General features: G+C 33.0%; 3 protein-coding genes across 4 annotated transcripts in view; 1 reads left to right on the top strand and 2 right to left on the bottom strand.

The window, feature by feature from the left end:
* Nucleotides 1-4,444, bottom strand: part of LOC119831848 — a 7,189-nt gene extending 2,745 nt beyond the window's left edge. Inside the window, exons 1-8 of one of the 2 annotated variants that reach the window (XM_038355397.1) lie at nucleotides 3,555-4,444; nucleotides 2,963-3,472; nucleotides 2,497-2,666; nucleotides 1,607-1,759; nucleotides 1,287-1,372; nucleotides 1,043-1,200; nucleotides 530-808; nucleotides 20-243 (exon numbers count right to left, since the gene is read on the bottom strand). In XM_038355397.1, the coding sequence (XP_038211325.1) occupies nucleotides 50-243; nucleotides 530-808; nucleotides 1,043-1,200; nucleotides 1,287-1,372; nucleotides 1,607-1,759; nucleotides 2,497-2,666; nucleotides 2,963-3,472; nucleotides 3,555-4,203 (2,199 nt within the window). In that variant the 5' untranslated portion in view covers nucleotides 4,204-4,444 and the 3' untranslated portion in view covers nucleotides 20-49. Of the gene's footprint in view, nucleotides 1-19; nucleotides 244-529; nucleotides 809-1,042; nucleotides 1,201-1,286; nucleotides 1,373-1,606; nucleotides 1,760-2,496; nucleotides 2,667-2,962; nucleotides 3,485-3,554 lie in introns of both variants that reach the window. The other variant, XM_038355395.1, reaches the window with a different exon arrangement.
* A 222-nt stretch (nucleotides 4,445-4,666) lies between these two features.
* Nucleotides 4,667-10,763, top strand: LOC119831678 (ras-related protein Rab-2A). Its single transcript, XM_038355129.1, has 6 exons — nucleotides 4,667-4,869; nucleotides 5,451-5,610; nucleotides 5,884-6,039; nucleotides 6,279-6,459; nucleotides 8,613-8,745; nucleotides 9,129-10,763. Exons 1-5 carry the CDS (start codon nucleotides 4,824-4,826, stop codon nucleotides 8,709-8,711), a joined length of 642 nt encoding a protein of 213 aa, XP_038211057.1. The 5' UTR covers nucleotides 4,667-4,823; the 3' UTR covers nucleotides 8,712-8,745; nucleotides 9,129-10,763.
* LOC119831677 lies at nucleotides 10,754-12,359 on the bottom strand. The gene is made up of 5 exons (XM_038355127.1): nucleotides 12,205-12,359; nucleotides 11,918-12,126; nucleotides 11,469-11,672; nucleotides 11,158-11,312; nucleotides 10,754-11,017 (listed from the first exon to the last, which is right to left on the bottom strand). The coding sequence occupies exons 1-5, from the start codon at nucleotides 12,239-12,241 to the stop codon at nucleotides 10,786-10,788; spliced, it is 837 nt and encodes a 278-aa protein (XP_038211055.1). The 5' UTR covers nucleotides 12,242-12,359; the 3' UTR covers nucleotides 10,754-10,785.
* Nucleotides 12,360-12,902: the final 543 nt, after the last annotated feature.

Below are 12,902 nucleotides of genomic sequence, written 5' to 3' on the forward strand. Positions count from 1 at the left end.
GGGGGGGGTCCGCGCTCACCATGTAGATGTGAATCAGGAGCCGCCAGTCTCAGGCGGGGTCGCGCGGCGCGTGGCGCGGCGGCGGCGGCGCGTGCGCGAGGCGGCGGTGCGCCTCGGAGCCGGTGAGCGCGGCGAGCGTGACGCCCGGCTGGTAGGCGGCCGGCACGCGCACGTGCCGCGTGCGCGGCGGCGCCTCCGGGCAGCCCGCGTGCCGCCACTCGCGGAGCACGTTCGCCACTTGCCCTGCAACGGATAGTGCGCTCTCCTCGATTGAGTACATCTTATTGTGAACGATTAGTATTGTAATAATCAGATATAATTATCCTTAATATGATCCTTTTATGGTAATTTTTTGACTAGAAATAGTAATGTTAATTTCTACCACAGAACATCTCTGCCGAGCCACCTTAATCTGTCTTTATAATCTGCTTCAAAATACTCATAATATAAATTGTGTGAAAACGGCAAAAAATACCTTAACAAGTATTAATACATGCACCACAACAAAACCAACATTATTTCCACTCACCAAGCACATTCAGTTTATGGAATCGCACATCAGGCACTGCTGTGAGCGGAGACATATCAGTCTCCGCATTGAACCGAGATATCACATCCCTGGAACGAACCAGCAGTACTGAAGGAGACACTAAACGTGACCACAATATGTTCTCTGGAACACATTCAACTGGATTGCATAGATACACCCCCCGGGGTGAAACCCCGAACACCATCTGGTGGTGCCAGGCGTCGGGTATCTCACCCTCGCAACCCTGTTGGAGGTTCAGTGTTAGTATTGGTACTGCACCTGGGGAAAAAGAAATGAATGTATAACATCTTAGCGAAGACACATTATTCTTATCTATTAATAAAAGAAATATTCAAGTTGCCACAATAGTAAATAACAAATATTGAATAGATGAGACTACCAAAAGTAATAGCATTTCAATTCTTTGCTTATCGCCTTAAGATTGTAAACTGAATACAATTGAATTGGTGTAGATGTTCAAATTGAGTGACACCTTAAAAAAAGTGAACTTACCAAGCGAGATCCAATCAGCAAGCCAATGTGACAATGAGAGACTACGCTCAGGGTATGTTGAAAAGAATCTAGCAGTGACCAGGCCATCTGATGCTTTTTGTATTCCCGTCACTATATCGGCTGCTGTGCATCCAGCCACTGACCGTGATAGCAAATACCTGAAAAACAGATATTTAAATTTTTATAAAAAAGGTGTAATTTATAATATAAGTGAACCAATTTAACACTAAACAAAATTATATACCTTGGTATTGGTGCATTATTTGCCCTTTGTCTTGTTCCAACTGCCAAATTAATCCTTTCGATATCAACAGGGACTCCTAATGCAAGCTAAAACAATTTTTTTAGTATGTAAGTTATTAATAGATTAAATCACAAAATCAGAATACATTAGAGTCGAATACTCATGTTACAAAATTTATTAAGTATCGAATTTAAATAAGTGCAATAGATTCCATTTCATTTTTAATTGAAAAAATGATAAGAGTAATGTAATAGAAGAATTTATTTACATGTCTTGTTAAAGAACCAATGCAAAAGCTTCTAAAAATGAAACAAACTCACAAAAACATTAACAACAGCTGTAGCACCACAGGCAGATGTGCCTATTTGTGTGACTTGTTGTTCACACGCTTCTCGCTCCGACCACACCATGCACCTGGGTGGTTCAATGCATGGCTCGTTACTCTGTGACGGACCTGGTATTGGTTCCTCTTCCTACAATTTACATTATTAATAATTATTAAGACAAAATAGTCTTTAGCTCAAATTTAAACATACAGTTATTTGTTTACAATGTTTCACTATACAAAAAAGAAATAGCAAAACCATAAAAAGTAATTAAACAAAAAAATAATTTGTGTCATGTTTATCCAATATACCTAAAATTTTACAATCATAATTAGTTTTCTGAATTATCTTTATACACTTTAAATAAAAAATTGTCACATACCTTCAAATTGTAATTACATCAACAGGATTCCACATTTATTATGGGTTTTTGCTGTTTGTGAATCATTAACAAAGTAGGTGTGTAAATCTAAGCTACCAGATGAATATATGTGTATTAAGTGACCTTTTTTGTTTGTTCAAATTGTAAAACTCTATGCATTTGAAGGCCCAATTTTTGAGAAAGTTTATAAATGTGGAATTCAAATAAATGTGTGTTGCTCAATAAAAACAAAACTATTATCAGATTTGCATGAAATTTTTAAGACTAAGTTATGGAAAAGAATTACATATTCCGTGACAAAACTTAAAAAATCCTAGTTTAATATCAATTGTGTGTGTTCTTCAAGGGTTTTCAATCAATTGTTTCTTAAAACAATTTTTTTGTTGACAATTATCAATTTGATTTCATTTTTGATTATCATTTGGAAGGAATGCTATTCAAACAGTTGTACAGAATGAGACATGAAAGGTAAAATATAATGATATAATAGAAAAGAACTTACCACACTACATGAACTTTGGCCTTCTTCAATATTTGGTTTGTCATCTATAAGCTTTTTAGCCATATTTACATGATACATCGCTGGTGTCAAATTAACAGATTCAAAGGTTGTGGTATTTTCTCCCTGGTTTATCTGATGCACGATACCATCATTCTTTTGTTCTTCATTAACTATAAATGCACATTTGAAAATCACCAACACAGAACATAAAAAAATTGGGAAATTTTGATATTAAACAAATAATTTGCTTTATGCTTCTTGCTAACATGATCATAGCCATTGTTTTCAAATTTTTAAATTTGAAAGAAAATCTGAATATTTTATAGATAGAAATGCTCAAACTGCACAGTCAAATGCCCAGTCACTTCTGATTAGGTGAAACTGCGGCCAAATGTTTACCCCATCTATAAATTAAGAAAAACAATATAGTAAAATTATACATGCAATATAGTAAAAATATACATACGGTTAGTGAGGTCCTTAGGTGAGATCAAATCCCCACTAGATCCATGAACTCCTGGAGGTTTAGTATCAAGCCAGTGAGACATGGTTCTACGAACTCTCAGCTTTTCACCCCTTACATTGACATGTGTTATATATTCTGTATGAGTCCTTCTAATTTTCTTTACAACTGTAGTGTTTTCTGGCACAGCTTCAGTCTCACTATTAATAGGTGGTAAGTCAAAAATTGAAGTTTTTATACTGCTTCCTGGAGCTACAGGTATATTTATAGAGTGTGGTTGTGCAACACCTGGTTGATATTCTGGTGATGTGCCCCTTATTACATGCTCATTTGCTTCAGGCACACTTACTACCTCAATATCTGCTTCTGGTGTAGATTCATCACCTGTGTCTGCCTCACATGATGGTCCAGGATCAAAGTCCATTTCTAAGAAGTCCATGTCAGGGCTTGATACTCTTGAACCAGGAGCTCTGGGGTTAGGGACAGCTTGTTGTTGAGGTCCAGCTGGCATAGCTGCAGGAATTACTGAATTAGGAGTTAAAACTAATCTTGTATGTATGGAAAAAAAAACTAGAAAGATCTACTAAATTCTCACCTCCCCGGTATGTATAGATGCATCCATCTTCTGATCCTAATGAATAGTCATCATTGCCTGTATCGCTGGAACTATCTTCACCATCTACAATTGGTCTCTTCAATCTTAGAGTTGATGGCCTTTTCTTGTTATCTTTTGTCTCGCTACTGCTGGGCATCGGCTCTGATTTACTTGAAGAAGCAACACAAAGACCACTTGTTGAAGGTTCATTGATGTCGCACAATAAATTAGGCTTAATCACGCACGCATTGTTTACTTGGTTGCAGGACTTTTCGCATTGAGATGGGCTTTTATTCAAGTTTGAAGCGCTTTTGCTGCTGCCTGCAAGTTGTTTTCCAAATTGGGAACTTGTTGCGTTACAAGGTATTTTATCGGAATTTTTGTTGGCCACTTCATTTGCACCATCTTTATTTTCTAATGAATTATGCTGTTCTTCGCTGCATTCATTGTAGGATACCAAATTTAAATTAGCCGAACTGGGAACAATTGCAAAAGATTCTATTTCATTTGACATTGGTGCGCATACTTCTTCGTCGCCATCACCATGCCCTTGGTGTTTTAAGGTGCTTTTACTCGAACTACAATCTAGATTAATTATTTCCTGCTCCTGTATATTCCTCATTGAATTAGATTCTTTTTTTGAATCCATTATTTAAAAACAAGGGTTCTTGAAAATCGTCGGCATTGTATTCATTAAGGTTACGCACAGATTTCCGTAGTAAAACAGTTTAATTCTGGTCTTAATTGAAACTTGAATCTTATGATCTTCCGAAGAAATTATTTTAATCAACTAAATAAGAAGGATCCAAAAGTAAAAAACCATTTAATTGAATAATAACAAACCAATTTCAACAGACATAATCACAGATAGTGAATTTTTTTGTGAATCCAGTTCAACAATAATTTTTAGGCTATGACTATAAGCTTCATGTAAGTCGTCGACATATTTTTATTATTCATATCTTTAAATTTTAATCATAACAATGATATAAAAGAGAACCACAGCAACATGTACTTGGTGGTAAACATTAAACTATTATAAATGTTCTAACATTTTTGTTTACAATGAGAATCAATCAGCTTTCTATATAGTCTGTGGCCTTTGTCAATTGCTACGAATTTTCATCCACAATGACATATTAAAATACGGACTATCCAGCTGTGAATTTACGAAAATTGCGTCTTATTTTATAAAAAATTAAATTAAATCAATCAGCGACGTGTTAAAGTTTGCTTGATTTACAAGAAGAAGCACTCAGAAGAGCTAAAATGGCCTACGCTTACTTGTTTAAATACATCATCATTGGCGACACAGGTATTGATTTTATTTCCCGAAATTTACCTATAGTTCTCCATAATTTTTTTCATGCATATTCTAGTAGAAAACTCGTTTAGATAATTAAAAACGTTAATTTTGATGATATAAGTTAATGAGCTTACATTGCATCCATATATGATATAATATATCGCAAAAAAACAGTGGATATAGTTAATTTTGCTTATTACTCCGCCTACACCTAAGATAAGATCCTCTAATTAAAAGATGAGGCTTTAAGTATATTGTTTCGTTTTGTTTTTTTACATCATAAAAACTTATAACTCATGACAACTTAAAGAAATAAATTTACTATTTTTGCAAGGACATCCTTTGTTGTTTATTGTCTAATATTTACGCGAACAAAGAAATTTCCAATAAGTTCAAGTCGATCAAGGGTATATTAATATTATCTATTTAAACAAATATTATTGTTTATTTTGTAATTAGATTAATAATAAATATGGGATTTGGAGTTGTGTTTATCTTAAGTCCATTAAGTTATAAGATGATGAAGATAATAAGATAATAAGATGCACAAAGAAAATTCAATGTTCAAAAAAATTTTTCTTATCATCTAGGTGTTGGCAAGTCCTGCCTATTGCTGCAATTCACAGACAAGAGATTCCAGCCAGTCCATGATTTGACTATTGGTGTTGAATTTGGTGCTCGCATGATCACGATAGATGGCAAGCAAATTAAGCTGCAAATATGGGATACAGCTGGCCAAGAAGCTTTCAGGTTAGTTACCAGTAGATGTCAGTTGAAATTAATAAATTAATTTACATAAAATATGTTAGAGTAACTAATAGCATGATTTTACATATCTGAAAATGCACATTTGCTATTAAAAATGTAGTTTCATTTTAATTTGTTTATATTTTCTATTATCTAATTAGAATCTATTTACAAATGACTATTTCTTATGTGACTCAATAAATGCTTTAGTTTCAATGTACAAGATTATCAATCAGTATTATTGCATGCAAGGTCTACAGTAGTGTTTTATTTCAGATCTATCACTAGATCATACTACCGAGGTGCAGCTGGTGCGCTGCTAGTGTATGATATTACACGAAGGGACACTTTTAACCATCTCACTACCTGGCTCGAAGATGCACGTCAACATTCCAACTCCAATATGGTGATCATGCTTATTGGGAACAAAAGGTTAGAATTATTAATAGGTATGTTATTAGATATTTACTACTCTGTCACACGGAAGTGAAGATTTAGACACATATAAGAGGCATGACAAGATATTGAAAGTATCACATTAAATTTTGTAAGTAGTGGGTTCCGTGATAATGCTATAAGCAATTATTATTTTGTCTCAAGCATTGTTACTTCAATACTCAATGAATAGCTTGCCTAGGTTAGTATTTTTCAATTTTCAATATACTATGCAGTGACCTTGAGTCGCGACGCGAAGTCAAGAAGGAAGAGGGCGAAGCGTTCGCCCGTGAACATGGGCTTGTGTTCATGGAAACATCCGCCAAAACTGCTGCCAATGTGGAGGAGGCCTTTATCAACACGGCCAAAGAGATTTATGAGAAGATACAGGAAGGTGTCTTTGATATCAACAATGAGGTAAGTGACTTAATAATTGGATATAAAAAACACTTTTTAAACACAATTTCAACTCTTATTTTTTTATGATATAGTGAGCTATAAAAAACACAATTTCAACTATTATTTTTTTATGATATAGTCAGCAAAGGAGTTGTGGGTTGCCTTATAGGAAGCCCTACCACTGCCCATGAACAAACTCTCATGTCTCTGTGAGGCATAAGACAAAATTAAAAGTGGCCTTATGCCTTTGCAAATGGTTTTTCGACTTCAGGAAGTTTTGCATAGTGAAAGTATGATGATAGGAACAAAGGAAAGTATGTGGAAGGGTATAGAAAAGGGATGTGGACCTCCAGCTCCCCCACTCACCTTACCTTCCCTGGTGCAAGCCCAAAATGAGCAAGCACAATATGTGTTAAAGCATGACTACCATATTTAAACTCATCAACTTGCTTTCACTGTATTGAAGTAGCCTCCTAATTAGTTGGACATTAAAATTGGAAAAATAATTTTTTAATCTCAGATTTCTCATAACTATCACAACTAAAAAGAAACTGTCATTACATTATACACACATACATAATCTATGATTCACTTATGACTTGTTTTTTCCAATACCAGAAATGGTCAGACCCATTGATATTAATGGTCTTTAACCCTTGTCATTCTCATATTATCAGCTGCATTTATTTATATTCTTATAATGGAATAAATGTTGACATTTTTATGCTTTTTTTAAGTATAGTAGTTTGCATTTTTGCAATAATTAATATAATCCTTCACAGAGATTTCGCCATGTTTTGTGTTTTCTACATGTTTAAAGTTAAGCCAAATATACTTTCTATTCAATATACTATCTTTGAATCACGATTTTATACAGTACTAGCTGCGCCCCACGGTTTCACCCGCGTAAGTCCGTATCCCGTAGGAATATCGGGATAAAAAGTTGCCTATATGTTATTCCAGTTGTCCAGCTATCTATGTACCAAATCTCATTGCAATCGGTTCAGTAGTTTTTGCGTGAAAGAGCAACAAACACACACACATCCTTACAAACTTTCGCATTTATAATATTAGTAGGATTAGTAGGATAGTAGGATTAGTAGGATAGAGTGTTGATGTAACATTCTGAAATAGGTAGATATGAATAAGGATATATTATGTGAAAGACCGAATATAATAGTTTGTTTACATAGTGGGATGGAAGCGTAATGAATTTCTCCCCTTTGTTGTATTTGCTGTGTTTCATTTTGTTTGCTTTTGCTTCTCTGTGCATTTTGATAAAATATTAATTTCTGTTAGAACAGTATCATTATTACATTTTTTATTTTGAACGTAAATGGATGCTAGAATGTGTATTTAAATAATGTGTCATTGAATAAGACTATTAATATACATAGAATATCTTAAAAAAATTCGTCGAGATAGTTTACGAGTTAAATTGAGATTATTTACCTCATGCACAAAGCATAAGAAAATAGTTAATAATTATTACTCTTAGATTATCTTATTATATAAGAACAAATTAAAATTCGTTTTCATTTTCGTCCAACCTTCGCCAATATACTCGCCAAATTAAATGTTGTTAAGCGTAAAACTACAACGGCTAAGACGCAAGGGCCAAAAGAAGGTTCTTATGCAAAACGAACGAAAAAAATAAAAATACATCATTATATCTGTATAATCTATTATTGATAACCCTCTAATAATCTTAATCGTTTACAACAATCAATTCTAAAAGAGTTATTAAAAGAGTTATTAGTTATCACTGCGATTAATTGACAAATTATCGGTTAGGTTACTGAAGACAATAATTTAGAGGATACCTATGCATCCTACTAATATTATAAATGCGAAAGTTTGTGAGGATGTGTGTATGTTTGTTACTCTTTCACTCTTTCACGCAAAAACTACTGACCGATTGCAATGAAATTTGGTACGTAGATAGCTGTACAACTGGAATAACATGGGCAACTTTTTATCCCGATATTCCTACGGGATACGGACTTACGCGGGGGAGACCGCGGGGCGCAGCTTGTTATACATATATTGGCAAAGAAAAGGTTGAATTCTCTGGCCACAATTTGTTCAATTATTTTCTACGTTAATATTTTTTTTAATTTTCAAAATTCATTAGCTAATCGATATGTTAAAAATAATAACGCGTCGTTTAGGCCAACGGCATCAAGATAGGCCCTCAGCACTCGACGGCTGGAGGCGCGGGGGCGGGAGGCGCGGGCGCGGGCGGTGCGGCCGGCGGCGGCTGCTGTTAGGTGCTGCGCTGCACACACTGAGAGGGCTCACGAGGTGAGTGCACACGTCCGTAGAACTATACTGTAAAGTATATGCGTAAGCACACACACATATTAAGTATTCATACCCTGTTCACACATACGCACGCACACACGCACGCACGCGCACACACACGCACACACACGCACGCACGCACACACACACACACACACACACACACACACACACACACACACACACACACACACACACACACACACACACACACACACACACACACACACACACACACACAAGCGCGCGCGATATGAATCATAGACCAGTTTCCCACTCAGAACAATTTAGTATCTATGTATATGCAGTCATGCACATGTAAAACATAATGTTTGCAAATTTGACTTTAGATTTTATTACTAAAACATTTTTTTGTATTACAGGAAAGGTGCAGCTGTGTGCAACGAAACTGGATATGGAACTTACTGCATGTCGGATTATACAATATTATTTTATATGCTACAATAGGTTGCGTCTCTACTGTACCTAGTGCAGGCTCTGGTAAGCCTATATCTAGTATTTTATGTAAAAAATATTCTACAGGTATTATTATAAATACCTATTAAGAAGTAGAGATATCTGTTTGTATGTACAATAATTTATTAACCTTCTGGTGATATGTTATTGTATATAGGATATGGAAATTAAATGACAAGCAGTTTACTGCTTATTATAATGGTTTTGTAGAATACTGATAGCATAGGAGTGTTTCCAGCAGAATAAAATACCATAAAATGATGTTCTTAATAAAGTACAGGACACATATGACTAATGGTACATATTTTGAGTAAGGAATTTTCTAATCTCCATCTGATGAGCTTCTTTGCCTATGATCTCTAGTATTATTATGGTTATATCTACCAAGTGATGTTCCTTGCTATTATTTGGGTCAATATACTCGTATTTTCAATAGGGATTTTCCACAATCTATAATCTACTAAAAAAAACTCGTCTTTTCATTGTCCGGTTTTAATATAAAACGCAAAGTATTTACGAGCGCTTAAATATAAATTCGTGTGTGATAATGTCATAAGATAGGAAACATATGTGCTTTTCACACACTGGCTCAAAATTGAATAATATGTATTTAGTGGGAATTTCCAAAGCGAAACATCTGAATATTTAATATACTGATGGCCATTATGATAAGCAGGTTGATTTCTAATAATTATTTTACAACTATAACAAAAAAATAGTACCTATCCTTATTTGTTAAGTGTGGCAGTAAAGTTAACTTCTCAAATCTTCAATCATTAGACATAAGAAAACCATTCATATTCTTACTATTATAACTACTAAGGAGGCAACTTGCGAATGGACCAGGTGGACATTGTATTGTAGTCTGTATATGTTTGATGTTTCATTAAAAGCTTTTATGTATATTGAAATACTTTCATGATATTCATTTTGTGCAATGACGCATTTATATAAAGCAAGAATGTACAACTTGATAAATTTATAATTCGTCTAAACTTCCTTTTTTAAAATGCATCTGAATATTTGATTCAGAGTTGATAGCTGTTCTTATAAGATTTTTATTACTTTAAATACTTTACAGAGTCAAATGGAGGATATCAACTTATTTGTTTGGACACAGAGAAATATTTATTTAAAATCTGTACAAATAAGTTTCTAACACTTCTTAGCAAATTTTATTTTAGATATACTTTATTTTCAAGTTAGGTTTTATTTTTAAAAGCAATATTGATAATTGATTTAATATTACCCAAGAACAAGTTTTACAATATCAAAGACTTAGAATATCTCAATTCTAAATGTTGAAATAATGACTTTTGATTTAAAAAAAAACAATTATTGCACAATAAATTGTTGTTAATGTCAATATCTTGTTAGGACTAACATTGTATTAAATAAAAGGACTGCTTGCATAGTAATTGAAGACATGAAAATTATGTTATTTTTAAGTTTTAGCACATTATGATGTAGTAATATTTTATAAGGTTACGATGTGCAACATATTTGTAAAGCATAATTCATGAAATAAATGTTAAAATGTATATTTGTTTTTAATTTAATAACTTATTGTATAAAATTGTCTGTTATTGTGTTCAATACTGTAAAAACTGCATTAATTATTTCAGGTGTCTTCATCTTTACAATTCCATTATTTTTCACTTCCGCTTTGGGAAGGATCACTTCACAAAGGTCAAATACAGTAATATCTAATGTCACCATGTGATAAATTTGATTTTGCAAGATCTGATATGCCAATGGGACTAGTTCTGATTCTTTAGTAACCTCATCTTTTATTCTGAAAACAAATTTTTTATTTATAAATGAGGAAGAACATAAAATGGAAGTTTTCATATAATGTGTAAACATTTTATATCAACAAGAATTGTAAGATTTTTGTTCTTGGCTTGCTTAAAAATGCTATAAAAGAATAAATACCCATTCCAAATAACATGCACATCACCAACTTCAAATGTTAAAGACATTTTATCCTTAAAATCTATCTGTGGTGTTTTGTAACCCAATATGAAAGGATCCGTGCTTCTTGATGTGTCATTTTCAACAAAATTAAAGCCAAATTGAAGTAGTTGATACTGGAAGTAAAAATAAGGAACATTAATAACATCAAGAATTTTTTTGTTTTAATAAATATTTATATCAAATGTAGGCTAGGCTAGAGTATTATTATTGGGAAAATTGACTTAATAATTAAAACAATATTACACTTAATGAATGATAAAAAAACTTACCTGTGTGAAATTGTATTGTTTTATGTTACAGTCAAATATATTTTGCAATGAAGTCTTAACAGCTTGGCCAATTCTCTGCTCCCCTCGTTCTAATAGATAGGGTAAATGTATAGCATCATTTAATACTATACTCATCCCCCAAGATAATAAAATAGCTGAGTAAACAATCTTTGTCTTTGATACATCCTGAGATGAGACTGTTACCTGAAATATAAGTATATCCTCAATATAAATGTTATGTTTTGTTTTTAAGAAATAAACCTAATTAGGTCTGAAACAAGTATAAAATTGTTTTGGAGGTTTGGCAATGCTCTCTTAACATTTATTTTTTTGTGAGTATAAATTAAAGACTTATTAAATGCTTTAACACATTTAAAATCCTCTCATTTCTATATTTGAAGTTTCACATCTTAATTATATTATATTACTGCATAATTAAACACCCATACCATTAATCCATTTGAGTCATCTTCAGAGTATTTGAGCAAGGGCAAATCTTCAAATAAAACTTTAAACTTTATGGCAGCGTTTGCAGAAATCGTACTAACAAGTGCTTGTTTTATTTTTGTGGCATATTGTTTTAATTTTACTTCGCTATAATGTAAATTGTGCAAAGGGGACACCCTGTTCAAACGCCATTGGTTCTCGTTATAAATTACTAAAATAGAATGATAATAGTTAAATACAATTTTTTTAATACGATTCATGTTTCTTTTTTTTGTATTTTTGTATTTACCAGCTAATGGGTCATTCACAATGCGATTTGCGGTCATATTAATAAAATAAGAGAATGTTGTTTATCGTTATGTTTATATATAAGAAAAATTATCACAAATAAAAAGAAAATAAATTGAATATATACAATAAACTTAAGTAAACTTTATATCGCTTCGTGTTGTTTGTATTTCAAAATAACGTCACACAACACAATATTTGTAATTTGACAGGTTTCGTCCAATTTATTCCACAGACTATAGATATGCCGTAGAGTACGATACAGAGTAAAATGTCAGTCACTTGTGTTAGAAGACCTTTCTCGTATTAAAACTATCACGTGATAAGTATCATGTAGGTACATACCTACGACATACATCATACTGCAATCGACAGGAATCTATTTTTGTAGTAAAATTAATTTTTTTGAATTCGTTTTCGTATAAGTATTCGTTTTCATAACAAATTTGCATTTATACAATATTAAGTTATTAAACAATAGAAAAAGGATGTAAATGACCCCACCAATGAACAACAGATCCACATTCTTAATGTTTCTACTATTTTCTGCGATAGCGTCCGAAAATGAATATAAAATTAATTATTTATTATTTTTATTTAACATTTGAATCTTTTTTGATCATAATCATCAAAGTAATATAAATATTCATACTCAACACCAACAAAAAGAAGCGGTAAGTTTTTTAAGTCAGTTTATGT

Source organism: Zerene cesonia, chromosome 14, assembly GCF_012273895.1.
Source record: "Zerene cesonia ecotype Mississippi chromosome 14, Zerene_cesonia_1.1, whole genome shotgun sequence".
Taxonomy (NCBI): Eukaryota; Metazoa; Arthropoda; class Insecta; order Lepidoptera; family Pieridae; genus Zerene; species Zerene cesonia.

Excerpts from the sequence above, each read along its gene's own strand:
- LOC119831678 (XM_038355129.1), top strand. The coding sequence starts at position 4,824 with ATGGCCTACGCTTACTTGTTTAAATACATCATCATTGGCGACACAG. Across the intron at positions 4,870-5,450 it reads CATCATCATTGGCGACACAG|GTGTTGGCAAGTCCTGCCTA; the intron begins GTATTGATTTTA and ends CTTATCATCTAG. Across the intron at positions 5,611-5,883 it reads GCTGGCCAAGAAGCTTTCAG|ATCTATCACTAGATCATACT; the intron begins GTTAGTTACCAG and ends GTTTTATTTCAG.
- LOC119831677 (XM_038355127.1), bottom strand. The coding sequence starts at position 12,241 with ATGACCGCAAATCGCATTGTGAATGACCCATTAGCTG. Across the intron at positions 12,127-12,204 it reads TGTGAATGACCCATTAGCTG|TAATTTATAACGAGAACCAA; the intron begins GTAAATACAAAA and ends ATTCTATTTTAG. Across the intron at positions 11,018-11,157 it reads GTGCATGTTATTTGGAATGG|AATAAAAGATGAGGTTACTA; the intron begins GTATTTATTCTT and ends ATTTGTTTTCAG.